General features: G+C 39.2%; 1 protein-coding gene across 3 annotated transcripts in view; it reads right to left on the bottom strand.

Annotated features, from left to right (window-relative positions):
• Positions 1-12,516, bottom strand: part of RAD51C (RAD51 paralog C) — a 54,349-nt gene that overhangs the window by 12,435 nt on the left and 29,398 nt on the right. For 2 of the 3 annotated variants that reach the window (XM_079906089.1, XM_079906090.1), the window contains exon 9: positions 8,556-11,294. The exons of the other annotated variant lie outside the window; for it this stretch is intronic. In XM_079906089.1, coding sequence (XP_079762215.1) covers positions 11,178-11,294 — 117 coding nt within the window. In that variant the 3' untranslated portion in view covers positions 8,556-11,177. Of the gene's footprint in view, positions 1-8,555; positions 11,295-12,516 lie in introns of those variants that run through there. 3 annotated transcript variants of the gene reach the window in all.

Here is a 12,516-nt window from a genome sequence, read left to right as displayed (position 1 = left end):
TTTGCTTCCCGGACTTGATTAACTATTTCCTTTCCCATATTAGGGAAGTTTTCAACTATAATCTCTTCAAATATTTTCTCAGTCCCTTTCTTTTTCTCTTCTTCTTCTGGCACCCCTATAATTCGAATGTGGGTGTGTTTAATGTTGTCCCAGAGGTCTCTGAGACTGTCCTCAATTCTTTTAATTCTTTTTTCTTTATTCTGCTCTGTAGTAGTTATTTCCACTATTTTATCTTCCAGGTCACTTATCCGTTCTGCTGCCTCAGTTATTCTGCTATTGATCCCTTCTAGAGCATTTTTAATTTCACTTATTGTGTTCCTCATCACTGTTTGTTTGCTCTTTAGTTCTTCTAGGCCCTTGTTAAACGTTTCTTGCATTTTCTCTATTCTATTTCCAAGATTTTGGATCATCTTTACTATCATTATTCTGAATTCTTTTTCAGGTAGACTGCCTATTTCCTCTTCCTTTGTTAGGTCTGGTGGGTTTTTGCCTTGCTCCTTCATCTGCTGTGTGTTTTTCTGTCTTCTCATTTTGCTTAACTTACTGTGTTTGGGGTCTCCCTTTCGTACACTGTTCCTGTCTTGCTAGCTGTTTGGCATAGAGTGTCCAGCACTGCAGCTTGCTGGTCGTTGAGTGAAGTTGGGTCTTGGCGTTGAGATGGGGATCTCTGGGAGATTTTCGCCGTTTGATATTACGTGGAGCTGGGAGGTCTCTTGTGGACCAGTGTCTGAACGTGGCTCTCCCACCTCAGAATCACAGCCCTGACGCCTGGCTAGAGCACCAAGAGCCTGTCATCCACATGGCTCAGAATAAAAGGGAGAAAAATATAGAAGGAAAGAAAGAAAGGAGATAAAGTAAAATAAAATAAAAAATAATTATTAAGAAAAAAATTTTAAGAAGTAAAAAAAGCCAAACCAAAACAAAAAAACATACAGGCAGAACCTTAGGACAAATGGTAAAAGCAAAGCTATACAGTCAAAATCACACAGAGAAGCATACACATACACACTCACAAAAAGAGAAAAAGTGAAAAAAAAATATATATCTTTGCTCCCAAAGTCCACCTCCTCATTTTGGGATGATACGTTGTCTATTCAGGTATTCCACAGATGTAGGGTACATCAAGTTGATTTTCGAGATTTAATCCGCTGTTCCTGAGGCTGCTGGGAGAAATTTCCCTTTCTCTTCTTCGCTCGCACAGCTCCTGGGGTTCAGTTTTGGATTTGGCCCCGCCTCTGTGTGTAGGTTGCCTGAGGGCGTCTGTTCTTCCCTCAGACGGGATGGGGTTAAAGGAGCAGCTGATTCGGGGGCTCTGGCTCACTCAGGCCAGGGGGACGGAGGGGTACAGAGTGCGGGGCGAGCCTAGGCGGCAGAGGCCAGCATGACATTGCACCAGCCTAAGGCGCCATGCGTTCTCCCTGGGAAGTTGTCCCTGGATCACGGGACCCTGGCAGTGGCGGGGCTACACAGGCTCCCGGGAGGGGCGGTGTGGATAGTGACCTGTGCTCGCACACAGGCTTCTTGGTGGCGGCAGCAACAGCCTTAGCGTCCCACGCCCGTCTCTGGGGTCCGCGCTGATAGCCGCAGCTCGCGCCCATCTCGGAGCTCCTTTTAAGCGGCGTTCTTAATCCCCTCTCCTCGCGCACCAGGAAACAAAGAGGCAAGAAAAAGTCTCTTGCCTCTTCAGCAGTTCCAGACTTTTCCTGGACTCCCTCCCGGCTAGCTGTGGCGCACTAGCCCCTTCAGGCTGTGTTCACACAGCCAACCCCACTCCTCTCCCTGGGGTCCGACCTCCGAAGCCCGAGCCTCAGCTCCCAACCCCCGCCCGCCCCGGCGGGTGAGCAGACAAGCCTCTCGGGCTGGTGAGTGCTGGTCGGCCCTGATCCTCTGTGCAGGAATCTCTCCACTTTCCCCTCCGCACCCCTGTTGCTGCGCTCTCCTCCGTGGCTCCGAAGCTTCCCCCCTCCGCCACCCGCAGTCTCCACCCGCGAAGGGGCTTCCTAGTGTGTGGAAACCTTTCCTCCTTCACGGCTCCCTCCCACTGGTGCAGGTCCCGTCCCTATTCTTTTGTCTGTTTTTTCTTTTTTCTTTTGCCCTACCCAGGCACCTGGGGAGTTTCTTGCCTTTTGGGAGGTCTGAGGTCTTCTGCCAGCGTTCAGTAGGTGTTCTGTAGGAGCTGTTCCACATGTAGATATATTTCTGATGTATTTGTGGAGAGGAAGGTGATCTCTGCGTCTTACTCTTTCGCCATCTTGAAGCTCCTCTCAGTCCTATCTTATTTTATAAATTTTATAAGAGAAGGGCATGAGAAAATAAAGGTGTTTAAATTGACATGGCTTATTAATGTCTCGGCTGGAATTAGGATCCAGGTCTTCTGACTCTAGTCCTATCTTCTCTCTACCACATTTTATTATAATTTTATCACTGGTAACTAGTTGTAAACATTTTAGTAAGAACATTATTAACAAGAAAAACAAAATACAGTAATTAGAGAGAAAATTAAAATAGCTGATCTGGGAAATGAAAATAAGTCTATTAGGGTTAAAATTTAAGCTACTAGGAATAGCTTGAAAATATTCCAAAGACAAATTAACTGTCCCAAACTTGATAAATAAAAACCAATAAAAGTTTCAAGAAACAAAAAGTTTACTTATATACAGTTATATTAAAACACTATTAGAAACAACCCAAATGTCTATCAACAGATGAATGGATAAGCAAAATGTGGTATATACACACAATGGAATATTACATAGGCATAAAAAGGACTGAAGTTCTTCTACATGCTACAACATGGATGAACCTTGAAAACATTATGCTAAGCGAAATAAGCCAGACACAAAAGGAAAAATATTGTATGAGTCTTATCACTTATATGAAATATATATGATAAGCAAATTCATAGAAATAGAAAGTAGAGTAGAGATTACCAGGAGCTGGTGGAGGAAATAATGAAGAGTTATTGCTTAATGGGTACAGAGTCTCTGTTTGGGGTGATGAAAAGTTTTTAAAATACTGGAGGGACTTCCCTGGTGGCACAGTGGTAAAGAATCCGCCTGCCAATGCAGGGGACACGGGTTCAATCTCTGGTCAGGAAGATCCCACATGCTGCGGAGCAACTAAGCCCATGTGCCACAACTACTGAGCCTGTGCTCTAGAGCCCACGAGCCACAACTACTGAGTCCATGCACCACAAATACTGAAGCCTGCGCGCCTAGAGCCCATGATCCACAACAAGAGAAACCACTGCCATGAAAAGCCTGCACATCGCAACAAAGAGTAGCCCCCGCTGGCTGCAACTAGAAAAAGCCCACGTGCAGCATCGAAGACCCAACACACACCCCCAAAAAATAAATAAAATAGTGGAGATGGTCCTACAACAATTAAAAATGTCACTGAATTATACACTTAAAAATGGTTAAAATGGCCAATTTTAAGTACTATTTTATCCCAATCTTAAAAAAAAAAATTTAAAAGACCACTATTAAATTACCTATATTTATTTTATAATAAAAAATGTTCAGAAACACCATCCTATGCATGACCAAAGGTTCTAAATCTTATTTGAAATATTTATTCATACAAGCCCTTGTTAAATGTGTACATGTTACGCAGTAGATGGATGGATGGATTGATGGAGGGATGGAGGGATGGAGGGATGGATAGATGAAAAGAATGAAAGCATACAGGCCAGCCTATCACACCTAACTGACAGAGTTGCTAGAAAGATCAAATTAAATGATGTAAAAGTGTTTCAAAATCATAAGGCACTATATAAGTATATTTTGTGTTACATATCTCCAAAATTGAAGCTAAAAGTGATAATACTTTGGGAAAAAATACAGTTTCAATAAAGGATAAAATGTTTGTAAAACCAAGGAAGAATTACTTTTAAAAAGTGTCTGCATGTTTTAAAAGTTACAGGCATATCTCATTTTATTTTGCTTCACAGATATTATTTTTTACAAACTGAAGGTTTTTGACAACCCTTTACTGAGCAAGTTTATTGTGCCATTTTCCCAACAGTATTTGCTCATTTCATGTCTCTGTGTCACATTTTTAGTAATTCTTGCAATATTTCAAACTTCATTATTGTTATATTTGTTATGTTGATCTGTGATCAACGATCTTTGTTGTTACTCTTGCAAGAAGATTATGGCTCGTTGAAAGCTTGCAGCTTTTAGGGACTTCCCTGGTGGTCCAGTGGTTAAGAATCCACCTTCCAACGCAGGGGACGCAGGTTTGATCCCTGGTCAGGGAACTAAGATCCCATGTACCACAGGGCAACTAAGCCCGCGTGCTGCAACTACAGAGCCCATGCGCTCTGGAGCCCGTGCGCCGCAACTAAGACTCAACGCAGCCAAAAATAAATAAATTAAAAAATATATGTATAAAAAGAGTGCTATATTTTAAAAAAAGAAAGCTTGCAGTTTTTAGCAATAAATTATTTTTAGGCAATAAAGTATTTTTAATTAAGGTATGTACTTTTTTTTTTAGACATAATGCTACTGCACACTTAATAAACTACAGTATGGTATAAACAAAACTTTTATATGTACTGGGAAACCAAAAAAGTTTGTGTGACTTGCTTTAATATTTGCTTTATTGCAGTGGCCTGGTACCAAACCACACTATTTCTGAGGTATGCCTGTTCTACATATTTTATAATTAAGAAAAAATATACTCCTTAAAAAAATAAAGCTTGCAAAAAGCTAAGGAACTATTCTCTTTTTTCTTTGTTTCATAAATGGGAATAACCATCTATGAAAAGTTGAAAAATGGTAAAATATCTGTCCCAGTGCTTTTCGAACTTTAATGTGCATATTACATATGAATTACCCAAAGATCATTATTTCTTGAATCATGTTGCCACATGATTTGAGGGGCTGAATAGTGGCTTCCCAAAAACGTTTCCATCCTAATCCTCGAAATTTGTGAATCCTAATTTACATGCGAAAGGGACTTTGCAGATATGATTAAATTAAGACCTCAAGATGGGGATATTATCCTGGATTATCTGACTGGGCCCTAAATGTAATCACAAGTGTCCTTTTAAAGGGAGGGCAGGAGGAGAGTGAGAAAAAGGTGATGGAAACATAGAAAGAGAGACTGGAAGATGCTACGCTGCAGTCTTTGAAGATGGGCTATGAACCAAGGAATGCAGGCAGTTTCTAGAAGGTAGAAAAAGCAACGAAACAGATTTTCCCAAAGACCCTCCAGGAGGATGCAGGCCTGCTGACACCTTGATTTTAGCCCTTTGAAACTGATTTCAGACTTGTGTTCTTGTTTTATTTTTATTTTTGGCTGCACCACATCACATGGCTTCTGGGATCTTAGTTTCCCAACCAGGGATCAAACCCGGGCCCTCTGCAGTAAGAGTTCAAAGTCCTAACCACTGGCCTGCCAGGGAACTCCCCAGACTTGTGCTCTTTTAAGCCACTAACCTATAGTAATTTATTACAAGCAGCAAGAGGAAATTAATACAAATCATACATTATGATACAAATCATAATTTCGATTTCTTTAAAAAGGAACTTACATGCTTATTAGAAGTGTTGTTTATAACACTAAAAATACAGTAATAACTAAAACTCCAAAAAGAAGTTTTAAAAGTATGCACAACCATTAAAAACTATCACAGAGGGACTTCCCTGGTGGCGCAGTGGTTAAGAATCCACCTGCCAATGCAGGGGACATGGGTTCGAGCTTTGGTCCAGGAAGATCCCACATGCCGCGGAGCCAACTAAGCCCGTGCGCCACAACTACTGAGCCTGTGTTCTAGAGCCCATGAGCCACAACTACTGAGCCCATACACCACAACTACTGAAGCCCGTGCGCCTAGAGCCCGTGCTCCACGAGAAGCCACCGCAACGAGAAGCCCACACACCACAACGAAGAGTAGCCCCCGCTCTCTGCAACTAGAGAAAGCCCGCGCGGAGCAACAAAAACCCAATGCAGCCATAAATAAATAAATAAATTTATTTATTTTTTAAAAAGTCAAAGAAAAATTTAGTTATGTGGAATACATGAGGATATATTAAGAATTTTAAAAAGCAGGTTACAATACTATATAATTTTTTTTTAAATTATACTTATGTGTATTTTGTTTCCTATAGTGTTACAGACTGAATTGTGTCTCCCCAAAGTTCTTATGTTATTCTTATTCTCTAACCTCCAATGTGATTATACTTGGTGACAGGGCTTTTAGGAGGTAATTAAGGTTAAATGAGGTCAGAAGAGCAGGGTCCTTATGATAGAATTAGCACCATTATAAGAACAGACACCTGAAAGCTTGCTCACTCATGCTCTCAATCTCTAACCATCATGTGAGAACATAGTGAGAAGAGGCCATGGAAGAGATCTCCTATTATACCAGAAACAACCTGCTAGCACCATTATCTTGGACTTCTAGCCTCTAGAACTGTGAGAAAATAAACTTCTTTTAAGCCACCCAATCTATGGGATTTTGCCACGGCAGCACAAGCTACTACTACAGATTTTAGTATTGAGAAGCGGGGTGTTGCTTTAAGGAATACCTAAAACTGTGGAAGAAACTTTGGAACAGTAATGGGTGGAGGCTGGAAGAGTTTGGAGGTGGCATGCTAGAAATATGGGTATTAAAGGTGATTCTGGTGAGATCTGAAATGGAAATGAGGAACATGTTATTGGAAACTGGAGAAAAGGTGACCCTTGTTATAAAGTGGCAAAGAACTGGCTGAATTTAGTGTTCCGTGGAAGATAGAACTTCCAAGTAATGAAACTGGCTATTTAGCTGAGGTTTCTAAGTGAAGTACTGAAGGAGTGGCTTGGCTCCTCCTGTTTATAGTAAAATGCAAAATGAGATATATGAAGAAATTGTCAAGCAAAAAGGAACCGGAACCTAAAAATTTGGAAAATTCTCAGCCTATCTATATTGCAAATTAGACAGCATGTTCTGAAGAGGACATCAAGGGTGTGGCTGGATCATCACTCCATAAAAAGCTTATGGTATTATAAGAGCCAAAACAATGCCAGTTTGAACTGAAGGGGATAGAGACAGGACAAAGTGAAGGAAGGCTGACCGACTTTTTGGATTTGAAAGGACTGGAGAGCTATTTTGCTGCAAACATCAGCTATTCTTCAAGAAGAGGGAAAAATGACCCTGAAGGCCATTCAGAGGTCATCAGGGATACTACCTCATTTTCAACAGGCCAGATGGCCTCTGCCAGAGGTCAGGGGCAGAACCTCCACCTAGAGTTGTGGGGTGATGCTGCCATGCCACTGGGCCTGGAAGGCAGAGTATCAAACCAAAAAGGATTAATGTCAAGCCTTAAGATCTAATGGAATTTGCCTGGCTAGGTTTTGGACTTCCTGGGGACCCATCACTCCATTTTTCCTTCTGATTTCTTCCTTTAGAATGAGAATGTCTATCCTACCATTGTATTTCGGAAAGACTTGTCAGGTTTCACAGGTTCACAGCTGGAGAAGAATTCTGCCTCAGAAAGAACTGTACCTGAGGACTTCCCCACTCCCAACGCAGGCGGCCCGGGTTCGATCCTTGGTCAGGGAACTAAATCCCACACGTATGCTGCAACTAAGAGTTCACACACCACAACTAAGACCCGGCACAACCAAATAAAAATAAATATTAAAAAAAAAAACTGTACCTGGAATCTCACTGGCATCTGATTTAGAGATTATTTTAATGAGACTTTGTACTTTAGAGTTGATGCTGGAATGAATTAAGACTTTGGGGGCTGTTGGGATAGAATGTATTTTGCATGTGAGAAGGACATGAATTTGCGGGGACCAGCGGCAGAATGCTATGGACTGAAATGTGTCCTCTCAAAATTCATATGTTGAAGCCCTACCTCCAATGTGACTATTTGGAGATAGGGCTTTTAGGAGGTAATTAATGTTAAATGAGGTTATAAGGGTGGATTTCTCACAGGATTGGTGGTCTTATAAGACAGGAAGAGAGAACGGTCTCTATCTCTGCGCATTCACCTAGGAAAGTCCTCGTGAGCCAACAGTGAGAAGGCAGTTGTCTGCAAGCAAGGAAGACAGCCCTTACCAGAACCAGACCATACTGGGACACTGAGAAAATACCATGAGAAAATTCTGTTGTGTAAGTCTATGGTATTTTGTTTCTGCAGCCCAAGCGGACTAAGTGTATATTATAACTAGAAAAATAAATATCTTTTCAGCACAACTTTGAAAGGCTATATGAAAATTTTATTTAAAAAGAGTTGCAAACAAAAAGAAATACACTTGGCTTTGTCAATATTCAGGGTTTCATTTTTTTTAACATCTTTATTAGAATATAATTGCCTTACAATGGTCTCTGCTTTATAACAAAGTGAATCAGTTATACGTATACATATGTTCCCATATCTCTTCCCTCGTGTCTCCCTCCCTCCCACCCCTCTAGGTGGTCACAAAGCACCGAGCTGATCTCTCTGTGCTGTGCAGCTGCTTCCCACTAGCTATCTATTTTACGTTTGGTAGTGTATATATGTCCATGCCACTCTCTCACTTTGTCCCAGCTTACCCTTCCCCCTCCCCATATCCTCAAGTCCATTCTCTAGTAGGTCTGTCTTTATTCACGTCTTGCCCCTCAGTTCTCCATGACCATTTTTTTTTTCTTAGATTCCATATATATGTGTTAGCATACGGTATTTCTGACTTACTTCACTCTGTATGAGACTGTAGGTCCATCCACCTCACTACAAATAACTCAATTTCGCTTCTTTTTATGGCTGAGTAATATTCCATTGTATATATGTGCCATATCTTCTTTATCCATTCATCTGTTGATGGACATTTAGGTTGCTTCCATGTACTGGCTATTGTAAATAGAGCTGCAATGAACATTTTGGTACATGACTCTTTTTGAATTATGGTTTTCTCAGAGTATATGCCCAGTAGTGGGATTGCTGGGTCATATGGTAGTTCTATTTTTAGTTTTTTAAGGAATCTCCATACTTTTCTCCATAGTGGCTGTATCAATTTACATTCCCACCAACAGTGCAAGAGGGCTCCCTTTTCTCCACACCCTCTCCAGCATTTATTGTTTGTAGATTTTTTGATGATGGCCATTCTGACTGGTGTGAGATGATATCTCATTGTAGTTTTGATTTGCATTTCTCTAATGATTAATGATGTTGAGCATTCTTTCATGTGTTTGTTGGCAATCTGTATATCTTCTTTGGAGAAATGTTTATTTAGGTCTTCTGCCCATTTTTGGATTGGGTTGTTTGTTTTTTTGTTATTGAGCTGCATGAGCTGCTTGTAAATTTTGGAGATTACTCCTTTGTCAGTTGCTTCATTTGCAAATATTTTCTCCCATTCTGAGGGTTGTCTTTTTGTCTTGTTTATGGTTTCCTTTGCTGTGCAAAAGCTTTTAAGTTTCATTAGGTCCCATTTGTTTATTTTTATTTCCATTTCTCTAGGAGGTGAGTCAAAAAGGATCTTGTTGTGATTTATGTCAGAGTGTTCTGCCTATGTTTTCCTCTAAGAGTTTGACAGTGTCTGGCCTTACATTTAGGTCTTTAATCCATTTTGGGGTCTCATAGTTCTTTTAAAGTACAGTGTTATAATGCTTTATAAAATGACCTCTTAACAGTATCTGATGCCTGGTAACACTGATATTTATCACTTAACAACCCCCTTACTCTCTTGACGTTACGATTTGAGTAGACAGAATATAAAATGACAGGTAATTTTTTATAATGACTGCATTAATTATAATAAAAACATATGGGGCTTCCCTGGTGGCGCAGTGGTTGAGAGCCCACCTGCCGATGCAGGGGACGCGGGTTCATGCCCCGGCCCAGGAAGATCCCACATGCCGCGGAGCGGCTGGGCCCGTGAGCCATGGCCGCTGAGCCTGCATGTCTGGAGCCTGTGCTCCGCAACGGGAAAGGCCACAACAGTGAGAGGCCCACGTACCACAAAAGAAAAAAAAAACCATATGCCTTAAAGCGCTCAAAAATAAGAGTGTTACAATTAGTTATCCTATACTAAAGTAGTCATTTGAAATTAGTCTTACATAATTAGGATGACCATAAGCCTGATTTGCCTGGGACAGTCCTGATTTATGTCCTGGTATAATTGTTAGCAGTGCCTATTTTCATTCTTTAAAAAGTCCTTGCCAACTATGGTTAGTCTATGTATAATCAATTACAGAATAATTACATTTTTAAAATTTTATGAATTTAGTGTTCAGTCTGGGACAGGAAATACCAACTGTCACTGAAGTCTGGAAAATATGGTTGTCACGGTATATAATATTCAATTACTTAAATAATTTTCTTCCACTGGGAGTTAAAGTAAATTTTGTAAATGAATTAAGAAGCACTAAGAACCAGGTACCAAAACATTTTTAAATTTTGAAACCACTCAACAATCCAAATTTTTAATTTATTCAAGCAGTATTAAGATTATTCAAAGGAAAAATGTCAATACACCTAGAACTGGATCACACCATGTTTCAAAAATATAGAAATAAATGACTGTGAGCTTATCAACTTGACAACATAGATATATGTTCCAGTCAATGTTCTAGATGGGATAACAACTCTAAAGTCCTTCCTTTAATGTTACAAAATAACATTAAAAAATGAACAAATGACTTAGATTTTAGGATCGGGGTCACTAAAATCAGATTGGTCATCCAAAATGTGTATCCTACTCATAAACTGAATGTAATGATATGCTGACTCATGGTGCTGGCTTTTCTTCATAATGGAGACATGTCATTTTTAAGAATTATCAAAGCTACATTTAAAGAGGAGAGCACAATAGGAATGTGAAAAAAATCTTTTCTTCCTAGAAATGTCTAGGCAATTGGCAAAGAAAGGAGGAGAAAACAGTCTGAATATTAAATTCAGATTGGCCACAAGCGATCAGCTTTCCACATTTGCAAAATACAATAACTGTATCATCTCTACTGAATGTTATTGAAAATGAAAACAGGGTTAAATACAACTGTAGAACACTGCTTAGTTTAGAAAAACTTTCAGAGAATCCTATTTGTTAAGTGTTTTCACTTAATATAGACCTGATCCATTCATTCACCATTCACTTAATATAGTCTGGATTCATTCACGCCATAGTGTTTATATTCTAAAGTAACGAGTCTACTACTTGTAAGCACTGCATCTCTCACAGCATCAATACATATGTATACTCTGAGACTAGTCTTTGGATTCCTTTTCTTCCTCTGAGTCCCGTGACCGCTTCCGGATATTCAATGAACCTTCTGTTTGCAATGAACATGCAGTAGCAACAACAGCATCTCTAAATCCCTGAGGCTGCGAAATGAAAAAATATACAAGTATGCTTTAAGAACATCTAAAATAACAACTGGTCTTCCAAATATTTTAAAGTAATTGATAAAAGAGCTACTTTATTCTTGGGATAGAAGTTATTAACCACTGTGAATGAAGAGGATAAACCTCAAAGATAGACAGGGCTATAATAGGGTAACTTTTATCTAGAGTATGTGTATGTCTTTACTTATACATACACATACACAGAAATATAGTACATTATAAAAATATTCTCTAAAAGTCAATCCTAACAAACTTTACAGTGGCTCTATTAAAAGAGGTGAAAGGAATTAACATGCACTAATTACTTAGGTACTTTAGAAATATTTTCACAATTAAATACTCTAATGAATTGGGAGATTGGGATTGACATATATACACTAATACGTATAAAACAGATAACTAATGAGAACCTGCTGTATAGCCCAGGGAACTCCACTTCGCTGTACAATAGAAACTAACACAACACTGTAAAACAACTATACCCCAATAAAAATAAATACTCTAAAATAAAATGTCCCGATTAGATACTTTAAATGCACCTGGGCAGTGCAAAGACTAAGTAGATAATTCAGTTTCAGAATCTCCTTCTATTTCTGTTTTTGTCCTTAAAAAATGAGACGCTAAGAATATATCTGATTCAACACTATTGATAAATATGCATTATTTTAGCCAAAAATTTATTTTCTATGATGTAAAATTACTGGAAAATTAACACTTTAAAGTGGGATATATTTCACTTATATGTGGAATCTAAAAAAATAACAAGAAACTAGTGAATACAACAAAAAAGAAGCAGACCTACAGATACAGAGAACAAACTAGCGGTCACCAGTGGGAAGAGGAAAGTGGGGAGGGGCAATAATGAGGTAGGGGATTGAGATGTACAAACTACAACACTATGCATAAAATAAACTACAAGGATATTACTGTACAACATGGGGAATATAGCCAGTATTTTACAATAACTATAAATGGAGTATAACCTTTAAAAATTGTGAATCACTATAATGTACACGTGTAACTTATATAATATTACATATCAACTATACTTCAATAAAAAAAGAAAAAAGTGGGATATATTTGATGACTATGATAGATCTATCAAAATGAGTAATGCTGGTATTTTTTTCTTTTCTGAAAATCTTTAACGACTTTCACTTTAAAAATCTAATATCCTGACATTACACATGGCACGGAACAC

Source organism: Stenella coeruleoalba, assembly GCF_951394435.1.
Source record: "Stenella coeruleoalba genome assembly, chromosome: 19".
Classification (NCBI taxonomy): Eukaryota; Metazoa; Chordata; class Mammalia; order Artiodactyla; family Delphinidae; genus Stenella; species Stenella coeruleoalba.
This window is presented reverse-complemented; position numbering and strand designations above follow the sequence as displayed.